The sequence below is a fragment of the Macrobrachium rosenbergii genome, chromosome 54 (genome assembly GCF_040412425.1).
Source record: "Macrobrachium rosenbergii isolate ZJJX-2024 chromosome 54, ASM4041242v1, whole genome shotgun sequence".
Classification (NCBI taxonomy): Eukaryota; Metazoa; Arthropoda; class Malacostraca; order Decapoda; family Palaemonidae; genus Macrobrachium; species Macrobrachium rosenbergii.
Window position 1 is genome coordinate 31,068,255 of NC_089794.1, and position 26,443 is coordinate 31,094,697.

The window sequence follows — 26,443 nt, forward strand, 5'->3', positions numbered from 1 at the left end:
TGGTTGTATATAAATGTGGGTTTTAATAACTGAAGCTTTTAAAAGTGCATAATTACTTAACATACGAAAAAAATGCTTAAAGCTCTGTTCTTGAATAGACTGATTTTTGTGAGAGGCCTACTGCACACAGAAAATTATTATAAATCTTATATTTCTCGCTACCAAATGGACAGCAAATGTCTTCATTTTTCCAGGTTATATTATTATTAAACAAAATTAACAGAATTAACTTTAATGTTAGCTTATATATATATATAATATATATACATATATATATATATATATATATATATATATATATATATATATATATATATATATATATATATATATATATATATATAAGCAACTTCCTAAAATTGTCAAACGTGCCAATAAAAAGTCGAGAATACACTAGGTAGCCATAAAATTCTCATTTTCTATGTTTGTACGAAAACTTCCCTTTATAGAAAATGGTTTTCTTAACATGGGTAACTAGAGATCTCTGTTCATGGCGTATGGGCCAGTTTTAACATTAGATAAGGACTACACAGAACAAATTATTGACCTTTAATTAAAAAAATGTAAATAGATTGAAAACTGAGGTCCATACACAATGGAACTGTTTTAAAGATAAAAAAAATGCTGCCCAGAAATTCTACTGCAAATTGAAGTAAAATGTAACTCATTCATATTAAAAAGTAAAATGCAGTATTTTAATAATAGAATATAATTATATATTTTATATATATATATATATATATATATATATATATATATATATATATATATATATATATATATATATATATATATATATAATATAAAATATAGCTGGACAGAAAAATAGTAAGATAAATGGATAGATAGACAGATAAAAAATAATGAAACACCACTGTATACTGTCAAGTTTTTTTGTACTTTTAAGGAAAAAAAAGTACTGGTAATCCATTTTGCTCTCGCTGCATAATAGGTTTCCAAAGCTACCGACTGCTCGGGAACATATCTACAAAAGTAAGGTGAAAAGCTTGAATGGTCGCCCTACGGAACCGTTAAGAGGTCATTATTTTCATGCAGAATGAGCAAACGACTTGGGTTTTAAAGATGCTACTCTTTCCATTGGATTTGGAATCAGTGAATTTCACGATCTTAATAAATCTGTGGTCTCAGGACGCTTTCAATTACATCGTAATACTCAAAAACACCCCTGAATATTTCAAACAATTTCATTATTTTACTGCACCCTCCGGAATCATAAACTATTACTGATAATGATTTAAGCAACACTGAGCATGCTTGGTGCTTGACTAAGTGACCTCAAACAAATGCTAAAACTGGTGACACGTAAGCTGACGCGGACCATGTGTGCATTTAGGTGTGAGCGGAAATGAGTCACAATGCTTCCTGCATGCATGAAACTGACCAATTCTCATGACTCATGGACAAGAGGAATTAAGTCTAACTTCCACATGAATTATGTTACTAGTTTTCATGGTTTAAATAAGGACAAAGTCTCCAACTTTCACATGGATGGACTTATTCTACCTATTACGTGGACGAAAAAGGACTTTCAGCTTTAACGAAGAGAAGAACTAATTCAAGCTTGTTCATGGAAGGGGAGGACTAATTCAAGCTTGTTCATGGAAGAGGGGACTAATTCAAGCTTGTTCATGGAAGAGGGAACTAATTCAAGCTTGTTCATGGAAGAAGAGGGCTGATTCATGCTTGTTCATGGACGGGGAGGACTAATTCAAACTTGTTCATGGAATAGGAGGATTAATTCAAGTTTGTTCATGGAAGGGGAGGACTAATTCAAGCTTGTTCATGGAAGAGGAGGACTAATTCAAACTTGTTCATGGAAGAGGAGGATTAATTCAAGCTTGTTCATGGAAGAGGACGACTAATTCAAGCTTGTTCATGGAATAGGAGGACTAATTCAAACTTGTTCATGGAAGAGGAGGATTAATTCAAGCTTGTTCATGGAAGAGGAGGACTAATTCAAGCTTGTTCATGGAAGAGGCGGACTAATTCAAGCTTGTTCATGGAAGAGGAGGACTGATTCAAGCTTGTTCATGGAATAGGAGGACTAATTCAAGCTTGTTCATGGAAGAGGAGGACTAATTCAAGTCTGTTTATGGAAGAGGAGGACTAATTCAAACTCACATGGATTATATGACTAATCCAACACAAACACATGGCTGTAAACGACTGGTTCCCATAACCTCAAATATAATAGATGGAAATAATTCATGCTTGTTCAGCTCTCACCTCAATGGAAAGGAGGACTAATTCAAGCTTGTTTAAAGTTTGTTCTGGAGCAAGCTTGTTCTGGAACAGGATGAGAAAACAATTCAAACTTTTATAAGACCTTGCACAAGAAAAGATGATTAACTCTCCTACGTCTCAAATGGATGATGACTAATTCCCCTAGGTCTCTCACAAGTGGTGATAACTCTAGCTAATCTTGCAATAATAATAACTAATCTTTAGAGCTCGTGCATCTACTTGGTGACGAAATAAGTAAAAAACGCGCCGAAAGTTTCTTTGGCGCAATCGAGTTTTCTTACAGCGTATAATGCTGTATGAAACTCTCAGCTACAACCAGGCAGCGCTCAGTTGCTCCCCAGATGCGGTCAAGTGAAGGCGTGTCGGCGACTCCTCCAAAAAGTGCTACCAGACACACGATCCATGGCTAACCTTAACCTTAAATAAAATAAAAACTACTGAGGCTACAGGGCTGCAATTTGGGATGTTTGATGATTGGAGGTGGACGATCAACATGCCAATTTGCAGCCCTCTAGCCTCAGTAGTTTTTAAGATCTGAAAGGCAGGACAGACAGAGTCATCTCAATAGTTTTCTTTTACAGAAAACTAAAAGATGAGATGGACTAATCCTCCTAGCTTTATCATCACTGTAGGGGGATGGTGCCGTTGGTGCACCTCACGATGTGCACTGTAGGCATTACTTAAGGTTCTTTGCAGCCTTCCTTCAGCCCCTACCTGCAGCTCTTTAATTCCATTTAAATACTTCCACTCATATTCTTTTTCTTCCATCTTACTTTCTACCTTCTCCTAACAACGGTTTCAACATTAGTCTCAGTGATGAGTGACCTCACGGGTCCCATTCCTAACTGTAACACTAACTCTTGCATTGATGAGGATCAATTTTCTGCACTTTCTAAAGGAAGTTGTCTACTCAATCTCACCATGAGATGAAATAATCCTGATAACTCTCAAACTGTGGCGAATGATCCATTCCCCTCTAATTTTGCAGTCGATTGGATGACAAGATCTAACCTTCCCAGCTTGTCCCTGGATGAAAAGAATACACTTACGAGCAACTAGCATGATCCAGTCAAAACTATAAGATAGTAAGACAAAATAGTGGTACGAGTTCAGCAGTAAAATGGATAAAAAAAAAAAAAATAATTCTCAGCGGCAATTTAGCCAACAAGTATCCTATATCAAGCATGTTTATGATTTGTACTCTCCTAACCCCTCTTTTAGCCAGCACAACAAAATATATATATATATATATATATATATATATATATATATATATATATATATATATATATATATATATATATATTATACATACATATACATATATATGTATTTATATATATATATATATATATATATATATATATATATATATATATATATATATATATATATATTCTTCTTACATACACAAGTGTATATATGTGTGTGTGTGTTTTACAGTCACAATGATGTCTACCTTCTCAATTCATCAACTTACACATTTTTGAATAGTTAAGCTTATCACTACAATCCTGTCACCCAAGTTGGGAATACATGAAAGGCTTTCCCCTTCCGTGGCAGGATTCGATCCAAACACTAAAAGGTTCCAGCAATGACGCGCTAATGACTGTAAGTTTAGATGAGCTCATTTTACTACTGACTACACCTATTTGCACTTCCTATCACAGTAATTTTGCTGTTATTGCTTTTAGGCAGAAATACATATATACAATCTACTAGCCACTTTTACAGGTTATATACGGACTTTTATAGCCACAATAACATCTTAACTTGGCTAGTAGGCTTGTAGTGATAAGTGCATCCAAAAGCGTGTGAGGAAGTGGAGAATTTAAGACACCATTGTGTAGCTATTAAAATGCCTATATAACTGGTGAAAGTGATTATATATATATATATATATATATATATATATATATATATATATATATATATATATATATATATACACATATATATATATATATATATATATATATATATATATATATATATATATATATACTTTATTTTCCCCTTTTCCTCCTTTTACTTCCGGTCTACAATATAGTACTCCCATGAAACTATGACATGCAAAGAATAAATGGTAAATGAAAAATGTTAATTTGATTGGGCTGATAAAACAGTTCAACACTGTGCAATCTGCAATGGGTCATGATTAGACCCGAAAGCGATGGGGCTTTATGTCAATTACAGAAAAAACAACGTATGTTAAGCCAGAATAAGACAAACAGCATAGTGTACAAGCATTTGGGATATAACGCAACATATGATGGCGGGATGCGATAAATTAGGTGAGTCACAGAACAGTGAAGCCCAGAACAAAGTGGGAGGCCTGTACAAGTGTTCGATGAAAAGAGGAGTGTCTATGAAAACAGAAGTTCGAATGTATGACGGAACTGTTGAACCAACTCTTTTTAAAGAAGAGAAGTGTTGATGTTAATCTAAAAATACAGAGAAATAAACTGGGATGTGACGGAAACTAATTATAACTGAATTGAATAAATAATTTAGGCCAAAGGCCAAACACTGGGACCTATGAGGACATTCAGCACTGAAACAGAAATTGAGAGTAAAAGGTTTGACAGGTGTAACAGGAGGCAAACCTCGCAATTGCACTATGAATCAATTGTTAGGAGAGGGTGGCGAGTAAGATGGAAGAAAGAGAATATGAAAGGAGGTACAGTGAAAGGAACGAAAGGGGTTGCAGCGAACCATAAGTAATGCCTACAGTGCACCGCATGAGCTGCACTGATGGCACTACCCCCGTACGGAAGGAAACTGATTATAATGCCATAAAACATAATTCAAAATTCATATGTTTTCGAAACTGCCTTCTCTCTACAGGTCCTAAATATAACGAGCAACTGTATTTAATGAGGGAGCATCATGAATCCTATGTACCTAAACTTGCGTCCATTTACTGCACTACGTATGAACTAGCCTTATCTTAATTTACCTTACCTGACCTACCTCAAGTTTTATATCTTTCCTAAATACTGTACTTCATTTGAAGTGACCATCAAAGATTTTGATACGAAACTACGCACACTGTTAACTTGAGTATTCTGTTTAAATGAAAGCTGACTATTAAGCTCTCCTTCACAATTGGCTTAGGAGATTGCATTCCTAACAACTACTTAAATGTTAACGTATGCATTCTCACGTAGCTTACTAGGCAGTGTGATTACTGATGTTCCATTATTCAGGCTTTCATCTAGTACACACCCGTCATTCTCTGTTTCTGTTAACATTTATCTATAAACTGGATAAAAATATTCCGATGTATTCATTTGGAAAATTAATAGACAATCAATTATCAATATTTATTACAACAATCTTTATATACACACAATTAACTATTCTTTGGTAATAAAGGACTTAATTCTTTATAAATATAACAACTGGAACCAATAATGAAAACACTCTCCAAAGTTTATAATCGTATGACTAATATGTTTCCTGCCACTCCAACATTCTGTCAATAATCACCGAATACGAGCGACTCTCTTTTATTGTTCACTGGAAATGCATCACTTTTAGTTGCGCAGCTTTCAAAACCAAAAGCAGTTGTCTCTTGCAGAGTTCTGGCATCGTTTACAGTATACAAAAAAAGCACAAGATTTATTATATGTACATAAACGTTGATGAGGGGGAGGGGGGGAAGCACTAAAACGTTTCAACAAAGATTATATTTGATCTCTCGAAATAAATTTCCAATTTCAGACTTTCGAAAAACGAATCTCACTAAACATCTTCCGTTCCTATAAATATTTTAATGACTAGTGTCTCGGTTTCTTTTTCGGCGGGCGAGACTCGAGCATGAGGACGTAGTTCTCCACCAAGGAGGCATTGTCTATGCGTCCGGGAATGCCGTCCTTTCTTGAAGGTGAAGGACCCATCCTGGGGTCCCTCGCCGATGCCCGGCACTTTTCAAACGTCCATGATGTCTGCGGGTTGTTCGAGTTCCTCCTGATGAAATCTTCTCTGAACGATGAGCGTACGCCATTGAGGCGGTCCTCAATGTACTCGCTATTCCTCGGCGTTTTCCTACACTTGCCCAAGGACCAGAGCACAAGGCTACAGAGGATTAATATGAGAAGCACTCCTATGCTAACGCCCACATACCAGAGGACCTCTTCGCTATTTGCCTCAGCCGCGATTATCTTTGGGATCTCGACGGCTGAAACTCCAGTAGAGGAGCCCCCTCTTGAAGGAGGATGTTCTGGAGATATGTCACTCGAGACATCGGCTTCTGATCTTGATCCTCCAACGTCAGAGTCCACCTGACTAGTCACTTTTGTATATTCAGACTCACTACTTGGAGGCAGTAATTCTGACAACGCATCATCAGGATAATCGGCTGTTTCTTGCAGGTTTTCGTTCGGGGTTTTGGCAGTTGCAGGTGCTGCATCCATGGTACTCGGTGTCCCATCATTCAGCCATCCTGATCTGTGCATGTCATTTAATGTGGTCGAAGTTGTAGGAGTTTCGGTGGGTACTGAAACTTCAGGAGAACGGGGAGAGCCTTCTTGAACAGGCACTGTAGGAGGAATGCTTCTCTCGGTGTTGGAACCACTCGCATTAGCCAGGCTTCTGAACATGACAGGGGTTGCAAGACTCTTCATAACAGGGTTTCCTTGCGAGTCAATGAGTTCGACCTGTGTCAAGGTAAAAGTTATGTTGATAATTGTTCAAATTAGTGACCTATAGTTAGTCATTTTGGTGATTAAACCTACTGTGTAATGATAGCACTGCAACTAATCATATATTTATAAAAAAAATATATTTACTCTACTTCTTTGTACAGTTAAACTAAGTGAAATGGATAACTATCGCAACTAGATGCAACATGGCTCCTATTTACCCAAATGCACAAAGTTTTCAAAAACTAGATTTACTAAATCTCCAGGCCAAAAACCTATTTACTTTTCAAAATTATTACACCCATAGCAAAAATATCTTTGATCTGCTAGGTTTTTCAAAAATTTCAACAGAAAAGTACAGACAGTAAGTACTGGAATGTCTTTACAATTTACAACGGGCAACTAATTACAAAATACAGCATTAAAGTTTTCCCAGTCATTTCAACCTCTACAATATACTAATGATCAGAAGTTAAAAGGGACTTGTGGCTATTACTATTAAATCTATATCTACTTTTCATTCCCCGCGGCTAATCCCCTTATCTCTAAGTATACAACTTTTCCACTGATCTATATCCCCCTAGGCATGATAAAAGGTTAGGACTGCAATCTACACCTCAAGGTACTTAGCATCCAGAAACCTTTAGAAAATTACTAATATATCAAAACAGATTAGGCAGATGTGGAGCGTCACTTTGACTACTTCATGTTACCTGAAGATAGTATCCCTGTCCAGGCCACAGAGAAAGATCGGTCGTGAGTTGGTCCGTAAGGAGGTGTCCTGAGACCCCTCCAGTTTCTTCCACCCAAGAGAGCAGGTACTCGACGCCTTCGGGACCTCTTGACTCCCACGCAACTTTGACTTCAGCCATGATGCCTGATTCAACTCTCACCACCTGCAACGCCCATGTCGGGTCCACCTAGACAGAACGAACGTTTTGCATTTAATGTTAAGGATTCCAGTAATCGGCATTAACTATAGAAAATATAGTCATCTAAATAAGATTCTTCCTATAAGTTCCGCTTAGATTATAACGTTTACTGCAAGACAAAGAAGGACAACTTGGATTTAAAAGCAAATGATGTTTAAGAACACAGATCCTAATAACTGCACGGAAGTCAAGTTGTTTATACAGATATTATAGTAATAAGCAGAATGGACATGAAAAGTATCTTTGTTAAAAAATATATAGGTGGACTTAGAAAATAAATAAATATTACATTTTCAAACGGGTCCAGAAGAAATGTACTTGAAGCTGAAAGGGGATTAAAGCTAATTGTTTAATGAAAAAGAATTTAAGGAAGAAATTTTTATCAAGTCAAAATGACCCTAAAACCTGAACATGGATTAAAAATAATGTTCAAATTATGACAATTAAAACGGCTCAGATGGAACACTGGAGTAGGAAAAAAAAAATAAAAATCGGTGCCAAAATAAAAAAAAAAAATGATTAGCAGAATTATATAGCGCCCAAAAACTACATCCATATAAACTCTGTCAAACCTTTGAGCTAAACCCATCAAATTACCCACCCGGATGCAAATTCCTGAGATGTATGCTAGTATTGCGCCAGCCCACCCCCTTTTTTTTTGCCATTCCTGTAGGTTAGGTTGGGAGGTGAGGTTAGGTTAGGTTAGGTTAGGTTAGGTCAGGTTGGGTTAGGTTAGGTTAGATTGGAAGACTTCAAGAAAATTCTAGTAAATTGGGGTGCTCCTTGTAAATTGGGGTGGGAAACATAATGAGATTATTTTCAAGAAAATTCTATGGTTAGTTTTTAAGAAATGGCGTCCCGCTTTTTTCAAGGAAAGGTCCCAGTACTCGGTTACATCTCGGGAAAATGCCACCCGGACAAGGCTGTGGAATAAAAATTAATGAACCAACAACCAATCAAAAAAAAACTACTAACCAAACTAGATGAGCCTTCGGGGAATGCATCTTTCGGGGTGACCTTCTGCGACTCAAAATGTTCGTACGGGTAGAATTCCGAAGGCTCAACCTCGGGGGATTCGAGATTTGCTGTTACGCCCCTGGGCACGGATTCTCCTGGAACTTGGTCAGCAGGTTCTGGTCTTAATTCTTCCACCTGGAAGACAGGGAAAACATTAAAAATATACATGTGTGTAATTACATACAAAGCACACGCAAGTTATTATGTGCTGTTATTTGAAGCGTAAGTCCTAGTTCTCATTATTCTCATCATTATTCTCATCATTATTATTGTTGTTAAGTTCTTCCTCCTGGAAGACAGGGATAAAATTAAATATTTACATGTGTAATTGCATCTAAGCACATGCAAGTTACTTGAAGCATAAGTGCTAGTTCTCATTATTATTATTATTATTATTATTATTATTATTATTATTATTATTATTATTATTATTATTATTATTATTATTATTATTACCGAAGTGGAAACAAACCCCTTTGATTGTACACCTTCGTATATTGTTGAAAATACACCAATATTTACACCTAGGAAAATGGCCTTATTTTATCATCCTTTTCAAGAGCGTAATTGTTTTTCATATTATTCATTATTATCATCATTATGTCCACAAATACAGTGAGCACAAGGAAAGAACGGCCAAATAATGATAAAGCGGCAAACAGGAAAAATATATAGGACTGTTCTTCATATTCATTATCATCATCATCATCATGCATAGTAAAGAGCACAGGGAAAGAACGACCAAATACGGGCAAATGAATACAAGATGAAATATATAGGATTTTTATGATAATGAAACTAACAAAATACAGGAGTCCAAAATCACCCAAAGAAAAAAAGGTTAAGCGAAGATGAAGAGCATTACTACCCTAAATTAGCTCTCCTTGTATTTCATACTTTCCTTGCATTTTTGTCTGTTTATTTATTAATTTACTTTTTTAATAACTGATGTCTTCTTTTTGTATTTCCTTTTATCTTCTATTACTTCTTTCAAATGAACACCATAACATTCTTTGGAAGCTTGGATTTCAAGTCAGTGGCCCCTCTGGTGGACTTCTTCTATATGAACAGGGTTCATATTTTGAATAATAATAATAATAATAATAATAATAATAAGAAGAAGAAGAAGAAGAAGAAGAAGAAGAAGAAGAAGAAGAAGACCTTAGTTTTACCAGACCACTGAGCTGATTAACAGCTCTCCTAGGGCTGGCCCGAAGGATTAGACTTATTTTACGTGGCTAAGAACCAACTGGTTACTTAGCAACGGGACCTACAGCTTATTGTGGAATCCGAACCACATTATAGCGAGAAATGAATTTCTATCACCAGAAATAAATTCCTCTAACTCTTCATCAGCCGGCCGGGGGAGTTGAACTCCGGCCCATCGAGTGGAAGAAGAAGAAGAAGAAGAAGAAGAAGAAGAAGAAGAAGAAGAAGAAGAAGAAGACCACGATGCATCAAATGACTTAAAATTATTAAACCTCAAAACCCCTTTCATCTTCATTTGGGCAAGGATACCGGATGCCCTGAGACAACCCCCTAACCCCAACATTGGGGCGACCTCGCGATGACGCTTTTATTCACTTGATTTTTTTTTTTTTTTTAATCGCAATTTCACGGTTCTTTCCGGTGAGGCAGCTTCGGCCTTTGGGAGACAATGTCTTGGGAGTGTAGCTAAAAGGACAATGCTTTTCTTTTCTTTTTGGCGGGGGAGGGGAAGAGATTCGTATATGGTGACACAGTTCCAGTAATATGCTACTGATTATCAATAAAGTTATACAACTAACTATATAAAGAATAAGGTTATTTGCAATAACTATATATAGAATAAGATTATATGAAAACTATATACAGATTAAGGTTATATGCAACAACTATATATAGAATAAGGTTATATGCAACAACTATATATAGAATAAGGTTATATGCAACAATTATATACAGAATAAGGCTACAACTATACATAGAATAAAATTATATTCAACAACTATATATAAAATAAGGTTAAATAACTAGGTTTTATTATTATTACCCAAGTTAATAAAGCGAAAATATAGACAACCAAGAAGGAAAAGTTATACAACGGAATAGTAAAGATATATAACTAAAGAATGAGGAAATAAAACTAAAAAGAAAATTTACGGAGATAAATGAAGTATTTAATTAATGCGGTTATAAGTTAACGCCAAACTTTTATAAAAATGAATTTTGCCGTTAAACAGAAAATTGTATAACTAAGGTTGAAAGTTATGCACCTGAGAAGGAAATTAGTGCATCTGAGAGCTGGTTTTGGTGCACGCTACAAACCTTAGCAGACACGTACAAGCGGCAATGGGCAATGAGCGTGTGATTTCTCACCTCTTTTACCAAACACCGAATGGTTTTGAGACTTGCAACTAATCTTACCAGGTGGTGCAAGTGCCTATTAAAAAGTCTATGGGTGCGTCTGCACTACACTAAAACATGTCATAAACATGTCGGCAACTTATCGCACACACATCATAAACAGATTGGATACAAGTCAGCGGCTTTTTGGTGGCCCTAACCAGTGCTTCATGCGGTCATCCAGCATTTGCCAAATATTCGCTCTCCACTGACGGTCGCTGACAGGTCTTCAACTTGTTTGTGACATGTATGAGACAAGTGGTCTTTGCATTCACGCCATCATCCAGCATTTGCCAAATATTTGTTCTCCGCTTATGGTCACCGACTTGTCTTCAATTTGTCTGGGACATGTATGAGAGAAGTGGCCGGTATGTTCACACCTTCAACCAGCACTTGCAAAATATTGGTTCTTCACTTATGGTCGCCAACTTGTTTTCAACTTGTCTGTGACATGTATGAGACAAGTGGCCGATATGTTTACACACTGTCCAGCATTTGCCATATATTCGTCCTCCACTTACGGTCGGCGACGTGTTTTCAATGTTTTCAACTTGTTTGTGACAAGTATACCACGAGTGGCTGATATGTTTACGACATGTTTTGAAGCAGTATTGACACGCTCTTAGCAGTAAGGACATGTGGAAATGGATATTAATGAGGTCAAAGGTCAACAGAGTGGGAGTATTTACCTTGTATTCCACAGTGCCCTGTTGAGTTGAATGTGTCTGAAGCACGGTGTCAGAGGCAGCGACAACTCCCTCTTGGGTGACTGCTAGCAATCGGAGCCTTGGCACCCCCGTGACACCTGGGGGTATGTGGGTACTACGGGAGGTCGTCTGCAAATGTAAACAAAGGCAAATTAAAAATAAATGGACCGTGAAGCAAAGACTATGAAAATCAAAAATAAAAAATTTGTCAACCAAATGTAAATAAATATTTAAATATATAAAGTAGGGTAATGTTATTCTGCTTTCGGTATTATAATTATCAATTAAAATAGTCTATTGACGAACGTTTATAGTAATATACAAATACATATATAAATAAATATATAAATGTTGCAATAATAGTCATATTACCTATGAAGAGGGGAGTTTAAATAATAATTAAGCTTTACATGCATAACATTTATGCAAAATATACATAAGGTACATATTCCTTTTCTGTATGCTAATATATATATATATATATATATATATACATATATATATATATATATATATATATATATATATATATATATATATATATATATATATATGGATTGGTCTTCTCGTTTTCATTAATGCTAAAATTCTATAATATTTTTACTTTTCAATTATTCGTATAAATGAGATTACTGATTTAATTTACATAATTCTTTTGGAATAATCTCTCTTCATTCACCATCCAAATAACTGCCTCGACCCTCATGTGCCAATATATAATATAACTTGAGAACCGTTTCTCTGAAACTTAACCTCTGCTACACTGCGGGAAGGAACTGGCTTCTTATTTCCCGAAACTTACAAAACTTGCAACAGACCTCAGGAGTCTGATGGGAGAAGCAATTATGTCAAATTCAGACCTAAGAGGCCTATATAGAATGAATGAGATGCAAGAACTTGAGAAGTAAATTACATCAGTTGAGCAACATAGGATAAAACTTACATTAAATACTACGCGAAGTTAGAAGTAAGATTAAACTGAATAAATAATCATTACATATTTGTTTGTTAGTCTCTCCTTTCTGTTTTGTCATTTCAAAAATACGCATTCTAACTTTTGTAAATTTTGTTTTGAAAGCCAATGGCTTTTCAGGCTTGTCCATATAAATAATTAATCATTTTGAATATATTAAAAATATAAATGATAATATTAATAATATCACCAAAAATACCTTCACACTAAAATCAGTTTTCCCTCAAATTTTTCTGTTTAACTAAGTTCAATTTTATTCATTTTTTTTTTTTTTTATAGAGGGCAATTCTGTTTCTATTAAGAACGAAAAGAATTCGCTTTCCACATTATACCTCTCAAATTTTACGAGAGAGAGAGAGAGAGAGAGAGAGAGAGAGAGAGAGAGAGAGAGAGAGAGAGAGAGAGAGAGAGAGCAATTTTTCATCGTCACCTGTACGACTTCACGCCATCCGCTTCCGCTGTTTATAAATAAGACGTAGATGACGTCATCCCTCGGAGGGGCAGCGCTCCCTGACCAATCGAGCGCCCCCCACACAACTTGACTCCTCCCACTGACTCTGGGAGGCGGCTGATAGGCTGGCAGGGGAGGAGGGGGCGGAACCATGTAGGGCCGGAGCCCCGCCCCGTTTCTTGACGAGCTCATGTAAAAACCGCATGCAACTTGGCAACCCGGCAACTGCATAACAAGAGAGGAAGACAAAAGGGAAGATAATTAAAATAATTGTTGTTTTGGTAATTAGAGGCGAAACTCTTAATGAGCTGAACAGATAAATAAGGCTTAATAGTTTAGATTTGTACTTAAAAAGGGAGAGTCTGCACTGGTGGATATCCATGGGAAAAAAATGATTCTGGACGTCCTCTTGCAATGTCTTAACAATACGAGACAGTTTAATGAATTGTTTTTTTTTTTGTTACAATGGGGACATGAACTACGCCTGTGTGTATGTTTGTGTGTGTGTCTGAGAGAGAGAGAGAGAGAGAGAGAGAGAGAGAGAGAGAGAGAGAGAGAGAGAGCGCGTCATTGAAAAGGGGAGAGAGAGAGAGGGAGCGTAATCAAAAGAGAGAGAGAGAAAGAAAGAGAGAGAGAGAGAGAGAGAGCGTCATTAAAAGGGAGAGAGAGAGGGAGCGTAATCAAAAGAGAGAGAGAGGGAGACAAAGAGCGTCATCATTCTTCAAGAAGGCGTAAAATCATCACATTCTTCAGGATAATAACCATTTCAAAATTCATTAGTAACGTAAACCACTGAAGAAGTTCAGAAATTCTGAAATTCAGAGCAGAAAACTGAAATAATACACGGACTGTAAAACAAATTAAGAACTTTTTTCACCGTTATAAACATTACATAAAACTACAAAACTCAGTTTTACTACCTGAATATTTTTGCACACCAGAAATCATTAATTCCCACCAAGTACATACGCACGAACGCATATACAAAACTGAGACTCGTACATGTGCGTGCGTATGTGTGCGTAAAAAAAATTATCAGATAAATAGGAATCTTGAAAAAATTAAAACATAACTGTGACTCTCACATATGTGTGAGTAAAAATTATCTAGTAAAATAGATATCATGAAAAATTAAAACTTAAAACTGCGACTCCTACATGTGTCTTTCGTGAAAAAAATCATCAGGTAAATAGAAATCTTTAAAAAATTAAACTTAAAAATTATCAGGTAAAAAGAAAAAGAAATCTTTAAAAAAATTAAAAATTAAAACTGCGACTCTTACATGTGTGTATGTAAAAAAAATTATCAGGTAAATAGAAATATATTAAAATTAAAACTTAGACTCTTACATGTGTGTATGTAAAAAAAAAATTATCAGGCAAATAGAAATTTTTTAAATATTACAGCTTCGACCCTTTTGTGTGTGTGGGTGTGTGTGTGTCTGTGTGAGCGATAAAAAATTATCAGGTAAACAGAAATCTCTTTGAAATGAATGGAATTTCTTAAATCTTCTCTACTTACACAGGCTGTGTGATCGGAACACATGGATCCCCAGATCCCAGTCTGATGGCGCAGAATACCACAGGAATTCCAACACTAGAAAAGAGAGAGAGAAAAAAAATTGTTACTTTGACAAATACTAAGCCATTTCCCCCTTATTAGAGGAGGCTCCAAAGAAGAAAAAAGACATACACAAACACTAACACACACACACACACACACATACTCAATAGTCACAGCCATACTCATCCTTTATTTCAACCTTACAGCCTATTCAGATAACTACTCTGAAGGATCACCAACAGTGCGCCAAGCCCCCTACACACAATGCATCATTCACCTATATATATATTTCACGCACTCTCTATATACCTTAATGTACTGAATGTGCGTTAGCACTTTTCAATTCCTACTGCCCTTCTTCCTTTCCGGAATCCTGACGTATACAAACTTCCATCCTCTCCACATGACCAGATCACCTCAAAACACTCCAATCTACATAATATAATGTTAAGAAGAATAATATAGAACGTAATTCAAAACACGTGTTTTGTTAAGCTCAACATCGCGCAACGAAATTGAGTTCATATGTAAAATCCCTCAAAACAATCATATGTGTATACTGTAGAATGTTAAGAAGAAAATTATATACTGCAAAATAAGTATAGGAGTTTGGTTAAGCTCGACACGTATTTCAGGAACATCGCACGGCGAATTTCAGTTCACATGTAATGGCTCAAAAACATTTCTAAAGGTTCTTGAATGTTAGCTCGGATGAGCATCTTTTGTGAGATTTTTTATAATAATAATAATAATAATAATAATAATAATAATAATAATAATAATAATAATAATAATAATAATAATAATAATAATAATAATAATGTCTGAACTGAGCTGTTTACAAAATATATAATACAGACTTGTAATGTCAGCCCAGAAATTTGCAGACAACACACTTGCAAAAAAAAAAAAAAAAAAAAAATCGTAATTTTATCAAATCCAATTTTCGATGTCTGTTTGCATTAAAACCTCGCAGCAGAATGAGCTTACTTTCTCTGGCAACTATTCGAATCTGTACCTCCGTGTCCTCTTTCCACCAAAGCTTAACTTAGGACACATGATGATCAGTCGACCTTTTCTTAATATTAAACAGACTTCTGTGAACTAAAAATAAAATGCCTACAGTTGGCTAGGTATAATAACTGGAAAAAAAAAACTGCGGCTGACCTTTTCTATGATAATGAATGACTCCATTTTACCGGAAATGAAAGAAAATATACCTTAAGAAAGTCATCGCTAACTTTAATAGAATTCTGTAGGCCTATTAATTTTACACGAAGCTATATAAGAAATTACCCGATTTATGCTAATTATTTTTCCATCGCTGACGAACAGCAACCTTGTGACAAATTTTTAAAAAATGAAAAAAAGAAAATTTCCCTGAAAGTAACAAAAGACAGCAACATAATTTTGGTGCCATTAACAAGCCTTTAAACATAATGAAATTGAAATGGACCGTTCCCATTACATGTTCAAGGCATCACAAGATGAATATCATGTTTCTCCTGCTATGTCCCTCACGTTCTTAAAAATTGCCGTGAGTCATTAAGCTTTATTTTCGACTTCTAAACCCAAAAGTCGAATATAAAACTTCGACTTTCAAGATTGAGAGATTGAGTTACACAATACAAACTCAACGGCATCCAGACGGCCTTTCTATTCAATGAAATAATAATAATAATAATAATAATAATAATAATAATAATAATAATAATAATAATAATAATAATAATAATAATAATAATAATAGTAATAATAATAATAAACATTTATATTTTTGTTCTTCGTTAGATTTTATTGGAACTTCGTAATCACCTACAGAAAAATACATATTTCTATTCTAAAAAGGAATATAATGTAATTTTTATATTCTTCATACGGTAACCTTCCACAGCGTAATGTAATCACAGTGATTACTGTTACTTTAACATCATTATTTACAACTTTGCCGAAATACATTCCAGATTAGCTGATGTTTATCATATGCACCCCAAGAATGTTAAAAATCAGTTAAGCCTTAAAGCCTCAATAGTTTTCAGCTATCATTATGCTGAAATTTCTGCTTTCTGACAGACAATTTCTCTCTCTCTCTCTCTCTCTCTCTCTCTCTCTCTCTCTCTCTCTCTCTCTTCTTTGACCTCTCTTCTCCTCAATAGCCTTCAACTACAAATATGCTACATTTCTGCCTTTTCAGACAAATCCCTCTCTCTCTGACCTCCTTCCGCAAAATCCCCTCTGAGGCCGTACTTCCAATCCATAAGAGAAGGGGATTAGCCACATACCTAGGGTACTGAAGGGAGGAGATGCCTATATTTATTATGCGCGATGCATTTTCCATATTATTTCCTCCAATCTTCGGAAGATACTATCTCGAAGTCGGCCTTTCACTTCACGCGCCCGGTTAAAAACAGGGGGTGGGGCCAGGGCGTTCTCCAGACACGAACCGTATCGAATTCCTTCCAGTAAAAGCATTAAGTAATCTATTAAAGGATTTAGTCCAGACTAAGAAGGATTAACCCCTCTGAGGCTCCCTTCGGGGCTGCTGTCGCGCCCGTACGCCACACTGCGCCCGGCTGGGCGATTACCACTTGTTTTGGCCGGCAATCGGGAGTCTGGTTTCGGGTTGGGCTCAAGGAGGCGCCCCAGCTTCTATTCCGTATAGGGCTGAAGACGCCCTTAGGAAAGGGGGAAGAAGGGGCAGCTCTCCTTAGGATTCAGGGACTCGATCCTATGCACCTCCCACTGCCCCAGGTCCTGCTCAAAGGTAAGGACGCCCCTAAGAACGCCCTCCCTCTCTCCCCAGTCCGAAGGGGCGTGAAGGGCCAACAGGCTGGGAACTAGTAGGAGAGGGAACTACCAAAGAAGTAGGGTACCAAGTTCCTACATTACAGAGGATGCCAGATACAATCTCCTTAGCGTAATAATTTCTGGGGAATTGTCGACGGATTAACGTAAGCTCGGAATTCATCACTGCTGGCTGGAGGCTGACTTGGTGGTCACTGTGACGTGGGATGGGGTCAGGGACATGCGTTGACAAACGGATGAGAGAGATAGGTAAATATCATTATCATTTTTATTATTATCTGTACAGTGTGGCATCAGGTTGAAAATCTATACAAGCTTCCACGGAATTAAAGGACAATGTGTGAGGAGAATAACGAACGATATCTTACACCAAAGACAGAGAGAGAGAGAGAGAGAGAGAGAGAGAGAGAGAGAGAGAGAGAGAGAGAGAGAGAGAGAGAGAGAGAGAGAGCTTAATCCGCACTGTGAACGTCAACTGGCATTTCTAGAGAGAATGTACAGTTACTACAGTGTCTCTAATCCCGAGAGAGAGAGAGAGAGAGAGAGAGAGAGAGAGAGAGAGAGAGAGAGAGAGAGAGAGAAACTTGTCCTGAAGCAGATGAAAATATCAATGGTGGTGATACAAGATCTCATGCCTTTAAAGAGCGCACAGATTAGGGTCTCTGCAAGTTGTTAATACTTTTATAAGATTCTTTTTGTTATTTTACTTTCAATGAAGTAAAATTCGATGAAGGTCAATATAAGCATAAGCACATAATAAATATCCTTACGGATACCACGTTGCATATCAAATAAATATCCCCTGCACCTGTCTTAATAATAGCTTTCCTCAGGTGTTGTTTGGAAGAATTTGGGATAACACCCCCTCTCTCTCTCTCTCTCTCTCTCTCTCTCTCTCTCTCTCTCTCTCTCTCTCTCTCTCTCTCTCTCTCTCTCTGTAGCCAAAGCTACTGAACGCAACATTGTGCTACAACAGCCGAATGATGAACACAGTATTCTGATAGCGAGACCTATTATGAATAAGACCTTAAAACGTCTTGCAGTCAGCTAAGATCAACGTAGACTTTGAGCAACCTGCATTTCTGGTTTAATAAAATCGTCCTAAAACTTCAAGCACTCAAACCCAATGACCATCCCCTTATAAAAATAAATTAAGTCCATAATTGCACCATGTTGCCATGCCAAACAAATACGCCTTGCGAAAGATTGAATTAAAAATCACAGTACGCATCAAAATATTAAAAATGATAATGATAATCTATCAGACTATCTCACATCTGTGTTGAAACGTACATACAACTGCAAAAACAAATATCAATTAAAAATTGAAATGAACAACAATCTTCGCGACAACCTGTTCTCAAACCAAATGAGCGCACCTTTACGACAGCCCCAGTGACACCAGATGAACATGGCTTCTGAACAGTGCGTAACAAGGGCATTGCATTCGGGGAACTCAAACTTCCGCCAAAGTAGAACAAGCCAAATCCTCAGAGGTACCTCCTCCCCTCAAGTTACATCCTTATCCCTCCCAAGATCTCATCAATTTTCGCTACTCATGCAGCCAATTTTAGGTAAAAATTTTCGAGAATATTTACGTATATATATATATATATATATATATATATATATATATATATATATATATATATATATATATATATATATATATATGAAATCTTGCAATAAACAAACATAAAACTCAGAAAGAGGCAAACCTACAAAGGAATAAACAAACAGAAACAGAAATGTAACCGCCATGTCATTGTGACATCCTGTGATCGAACCAAACGCGCGCACACAGCAACAACAGCCTGTAGTGAAACCAAATGAACACGTCTTTGTCACAACTGACATTTAAAATCAAATAAACCCGCCCTTCCCACCACCTGTAGCTAGACTAAGCGAACACGACCACAGAGAAGCCTGTGGCGAACCCAAATGAACACGACCTTACGACAGCCCGTACCCGAATCTAATGAACATGACGACGCGCTATTAAAACCTCATGAACACACCCTCATGACACCCGACGTCTAACTTAGTTACCCTTCGATCAGTATGCCCGTGACGTTCCTGACGTCCTTGAAGAAGGAGACAAAAGATGCCCCTGAATGCCACGGAGCCGCCCAGCATTACTTCTATCAATTAGGCGGTATACCCATCTGCTCTAATGACCCTTATCGGACAGCTAATGACCCGCCTTATCAGCTGTGGCATCGTTATCGTCATTAGTGGACGGGAGAGGAGAGGCGAGTTTGATTGGCCCCAAGAATGGAGGAGATTGAGAGTGGGTCCTCTGTGAGGTGTCTCTTGGGCATTCCTCGGGAATTGGCTTTTCGTGTTCAGTTTCAGATTCGAGGTCGTATTAATGACGTCTATTGCTCGTCTGAAGACGTTTCGATTCATCGAAAATTTCATATTTTTAAAATTTCCATCGGCAGAAATTAATAGTTTTGGAGAGAGAGAGAGAGAGAGAGAGAGAGAGAGAGAGAGAGAGAGAGAGAGAGAGAGAGAGAGAGAGAATGCATGAATTCCTTACATATATAAATGTGCGTATGTATGTATGTATGTATGTATGTATGTATGTATATATATATATATATATATATATATATATATATATATATATATATATATATATATATATATATATATATATATATATATATATATATATATATATATATATATATATATATATATATATATATATATATATATATATATATATATATATATATATATATATATATATATATATAATTTATATATATATATATATATATATATATATATATATATAATTTATATATATATATTATATACACACATAATAGAGAGAGAGAGAGAGAGAGAGAGAGAGAGAGAGAGAGAGAGAGAGAGATTCAATCAAGTTGCAGTAATTCACATAACACTGTGCTTCCGCTAAGTTATTAGAAGTGAATATTGTACCTGGTGGTCAGCTGACTGTGGTGGGTTTCAGTTAGTTGGCTGTGGTGGGTTGCACTCGAAAAAAGAAGTAATGCAAAACTGACAAAAGCCCAAAGGGTAACACCTAGAAACCCACACCCGCACATACATACACAAACGCCATATGCAGCCCAAACGACATACTGTACATTAGTATTCAATTCACGGTATCACGAAAACGCTGGTTTTATCACAGAGGAAACAAATTGTCGGACAAAGAACATAAAACCGATTCTGTCAACGGTGAGATAAAATCTCCCTCTGATAAGGGCGCCAATTACGCATGCAAAGCGTTTGTCGTATTTCCTTTACCGATCTGAGGCTCCAAAACACTTTGGGATTATACTCAGAGGCTTCCCCGTTTCTGAAGAGAGTTTTCAATGATTATATTCCTGGTGGTGATTACTTTGAATAATTAGTAGTGCAGCTGGATATATTCAGAGAGACCCCGTTTCTTAAAAATGTTGCACTGATTACATTCTAAATCGTAATTACTTTAAATAATTAGTAGTGCAACTGGATATATTCAGAGAGACCCCGTTTCTTAAAAATTTTCACTGATTACATTCCAGATTGTAATTACTTTGAATAATCAGTGTTGCAACTGGATACAATCAGAGACCCCCGTTTCTGAAAAAATTTGTATCACTGATTACATTCTAGATTGTAATTACTTTAAATAATTAGTGGTGCAGCTGGATATATTTAGAGACCAAATTTCTGAAAAAAAATTTTCACTAATTACATTCTAGATTGTAATTACTTTGAATAATTAATGGTGCAACTATATACATTAAGAGACCACCGTTTCTGAAAGGAGTTTTCACTGATTACATTCTTGATTGTAATTACTTTAAATAATTAATAATGTAACTGGATATATTCGGAGACCCCGTTTCTGAAAAATTTTGCACTGATTACATTCTAGATCGTAATTACTATAAATACTTAGTAGTGCAACTGGATATATTCAAAGAATTGAATTTAATACAGAATTTAGGCCAAAGGCCAAGCACCGGGACCTATGAGGTCATTCAGCACTGAAATGGAAACTCAGTAAAAGGTTAGAAAGGTGTAACAGGAGGAAAACCTACCAGTTGCACTATGGATCAATTGTTAGGAGAGTGGAAAGATGGAAGAAAGAGAATATGAAAGGAGGTAGAGTAAAAGGCATGAAAGGGGTTGCAGCTAGGGGCCGAAGGCACACTGCAAAGAACCTTAAGTAATGCCTACAGTGCACCACATGAGATGCACTGACGGCACTACCCCGCCCCCACCCCCTTTCTGGAAAAAATTTTTCACCGATTCAATTCCAGATTATATAATTACCTTATATAATTAGTGCAGTACTGTCAAAATTAATTTTGTAACGTTCTCGGGAAGGGCGTGTTCACATCCCAATGTTCTGAACACGTTTCCGGCGATAACATTCGCCTATGTAATCACGATAAATAATTACTTGGACAGGAAACAGGACGAATAACATCTGTTCCATTATCACACTCCCACAAATTACTTTGTCGAGTATTCATGTCATGATTATGTTGGAATGTAATCCTCTTGATAAAGAATGCCCGACTGAGAGATAATTGGTTTATTTGAATGCTAAGTTGGCGTCGCACTGTCAGTGGCCGTAGTTAATCAACATGCAGTTAGGATTTAAGTAGGAGTGCTAATTAAACAGTGAGAATCTGATATCTACCAAATGTAATGAGAGGTAATTGAAATAAAGTTTAGGTTTAAGTTTATAAATGGAATTATACAGATTTTAACCTAATGTTCAAGAAGTACCATCTCTAGTAAAGTTAGAGAGTTCAAATTCGAATTATAGATATGATCATTAAAAAGTCTGGTCTACATGATGATTAATGGTTGACAACACAGCTAAAGTATGGAATAAATAATTAGGGGACCCGGGTTAGTTTCCCGCTACCGGACATCATAATTTCTTCATATTTCTTGCACATGGCTCTTAAGGCTTTGTAGTGACAAGCGTATCCAAAAAAGCGCGCAGAATTCGAGACGTTAAGAGGACACTGTGGCTATTACAATTACATATGCATCTGGTAAACAGTGAAAAGTATTTCATATGTATCTGGTAAAAAGTGAAAAGTAGATTCTATACACACACATATATATTCATTATATATATATATATATATATATATATATATATATATAATATATATATATATATATATATATATATATATATATATATATATATATATATATATATATATATATTTATATATATATATATATAAAAAATATATAAATATATATATGTATATATATGTGTCTATATATATATTTATATATGTATATATATATATATATATATATATATATATATATATATATATATATAAAAATATATATATATATATATATATATATAGTCATAACAACTATACGGACAGCCAAAAACTAAACGAAGTCGAGAGATCACGCCACGCATTACTCAGCCGGGTATTTGAATAACACAGGCCCAGGTAGAACTGACACACACCTGACCTGTCCCTAAATCAACATGATAATGAAAGGGGGGGAGGAAATACCGTCCGCCTTTCAGAGCAGCCAGAACGGAAATAACATTTACCTTAATGTACATCCCCCTCCAAGTGTTTCGCAATGCTGAAAAAGGTCCCAACATCTCTCTTTGGCTAATCTACAGACACATCTGTAGTTATCATACAAATGAGTTCGAGGGTTGAATAAGGCGGTCAGGTGAAGTCTGAATATGTCGTGTTTTCTTTAAATAGATTCATCGGACAAAGTGGAGTCTACAGTTAGTTTTGGGTACATGAATTATTTAGATGTGAATGTTCTATAACAATGAAATAGGAATTTACTTTTTTTTTTGGGACAAGGAATGTGTGATTCACTACATTTTTGTCTATTTCAATACAAAGGTACTGATTAAACATAAAATTGTTATGTGTAACTCTCTCTCTCTCTCTCTCTCTCTCTCTCTCTCTCTCTCTCTCTCTCTCTATATATATATATATATCTATATATATATATATGTATGTATATATATATATATTATATATATATATATATATATATATATATATATATATATATATATATATATATATATATATATATATATATATATATATATATATATATAATATATATATATATACATATATATACATATATATATATATACATATATATATATATATATATATATATATATATATATATATATATATCTCTATATCTATATCTCTATCTCTATATCTCTCTCTCTCTCTCTCTCTCTCTCTCTCTCTCTCTCTCTATATATATATATATATATATATATATATATATATATATATATATATATATATATATATATATATATATATATATATATATATATATGTACATGTGTGCAGATATTATATATAACACAAAATAATAGCAACTGGATTTTCGTCCACTCAAATCATTGTACATTTTACACTTTACCTTGCTGTAGACAAGTATTGAAACTGCAAGTTGGATTTCTAACAAGTGATGTGCATAAGGTCACAGTTTCAATTACTTATTAATTTCCCCAAACTTATTACGATTAATGAGGGAACCAGCCATCACCTGATATGGGGAACATCCATTACAATTTTCTCACAGTCTGAATATAAATAAATAAAATTCAGTACACATAGTACAAGAACTGGAACAAATAAAATACTGTCCTTGCGCCCTGAGATGAATGTTTTCATATCTAAGTGGAAAGCAAAAGCTGAGCAAACAAACGATTAATGGCATGGCCTTTGCTTGGAGATACTGTCTTAATACATTCTAGATAAGAATAATCCTGAAAAGTAGATCGACCCCGTTAACCAGGAGTTTCTTCAGTCAATTAGTGAATAATGCTTTCCAAAGATTTAATATCTATGGTCATTACGAAAGCAAATTTCTCTTTGGAAAGTTTAGGAACTGACGGATGGCTACAGAAAGTTTTGCTGCGATTTCTCCAGTAAAATACTAACTGGCGATAATGACCATATCAGTTGAAAATCTTGTGCTTGCTATCCATTCAGCTAACCAGTCTCAGGCTATCTTCATTCAGTTTTCATTTTTTATTTGCTCATAAAAGCACTGATCTAAAACATACACTAATAGGCAGTTGGCTAACCATCTCAGTTCATTCAGTTTTGATTTTTTCTCATTTTATTTGCTCATAAAAGCATTCGTCTATAAAATACACTAATAATTTGTTCCACTGCAGCAATTTCCCCTGCGCCGGTTAGTCTGAAGTATTGTCTTTATTGAAGTGTACATCATAACATTTACAAATACTTTGCACTGGTTTTGCTTATGAAACGGGTTAAAATGCCATAACTTTAAACTATTCGTAATAATGAAAATATACTTAAATTTTGAAGACTCAAATGAATTTACTGAGAGAGAGAGAGAGAGAGAGAGAGAGAGAGAGAGAGAGAGAGAGAGAGAGAGAGAGAGAGAGAGAATTACCTGAAGATCTGTTCTACGCCAACGGGTGGCTGGATGGGGGCGGGGGGGGGGGGATTATTCCTTCGAGGCCTTCGCCTGTGTGGTCTTAGATACAACTCCCTGGAGTTATTGAGAGCAATGATGCTGGATCTGATTCGGGTTTGAATATAAGGTGCCAGATCGAGTTAGAATTGCCTCCTGTATTGGGGTCCTCTGAAAGGGCCGGCGGCATTGCATCTTGGCTCATCCGCTACAGGATATCCAGGATCTTGTCCTACTTATGCTTAATTATGTGTACAGGCCGTTTCTTCATGGTCGAGGTACAGTGACGCTCTAGACAACTCTATAGGCCAGCGGTCTTTAGAGGAAACGAATATGTACGAGCAATCTCGGCTGGGTTATGATACAGAGTAGGTTGAAGATGCTTGGACCATGGTTCAGGTATACAGCTTCTGCAGCATCTGACGCCGGTTACAGGATTTGGGTGGAACTGAGGGGAAAAGGTTTCTGGTTTTGCTGGGCGTGTTAGAGGACCTAAAAACCTCGCTAGGAACTTTGCTCTCTTTGAACGTTTAGATTAACAGAATTTTATACCTTTCACGATAAGACTCGATGCCACACATTATCAATGCCTTTAGTCTAGGCACAGTAGGGAAAGACATTCAAATTATCAACTTTGTTTTACCCAAAAATATGCAATAATGTCTTTGCCTGATTTATTTAGCGAATAGTACAGTACGGGGACAGTACTGACGAGCAAGATCTTGATATTTCGTTCTGAATATATTCTCAGTATCCATGCCGACTGTTTACAACAGACCATTATGATTCTATTAATGAGGGTATACCAAGTAAGCAGAGATGATGACCTATGATCTTACACTTGGTGCTTTATCTTCATGGCATTATCAACCGGGTCAAGATGCTGATCGAAGTATATCAATTTCTAACAAAAACGTATGCGCTTGAATTTGTCCCCATTTAAGTTAGCTTGGTGCCTCTGAACCATGGAATAACTAAATAATAAATAGAAAAATATACAATTATATGTATATATACACAAAAGCATTAGATATGCGGAACGTCATCAATACCACTGATCTTCGAAAAGAGAGCAGGACCGAGAACATTACCTTGCGTGACACCCGATACGACTTGGGCTGTTTTGGATAACGCTCCATTAGCTGACTCTGGAAGCGTTCGATTTGAGAGAAAATTACGCAGCCAAGTTCTTACAGGTTCATCTATACGTTTTTCTTTGAGTTCGTTGC

General features: G+C 35.9%; 1 protein-coding gene across 2 annotated transcripts in view; it reads right to left on the minus strand.

Annotated features, from left to right (window-relative positions):
* Positions 1–5,577: 5,577 nt before the first annotated feature.
* LOC136834938 (uncharacterized) overlaps positions 5,578–26,443 on the minus strand; it is a 564,478-nt gene continuing 543,612 nt past the window's right edge. For both annotated transcript variants that reach the window (XM_067097787.1, XM_067097786.1), the window contains 6 exons: positions 14,898–14,972; positions 13,356–13,601; positions 11,935–12,081; positions 8,819–8,995; positions 7,625–7,831; positions 5,578–6,926 (listed from right to left, as the gene is read on the minus strand). In XM_067097787.1, the coding sequence (XP_066953888.1) occupies positions 6,048–6,926; positions 7,625–7,831; positions 8,819–8,995; positions 11,935–12,081; positions 13,356–13,601; positions 14,898–14,972 (1,731 nt within the window). In that variant the 3' untranslated portion in view covers positions 5,578–6,047. The remainder of the gene's footprint in view (positions 6,927–7,624; positions 7,832–8,818; positions 8,996–11,934; positions 12,082–13,355; positions 13,602–14,897; positions 14,973–26,443) is intronic.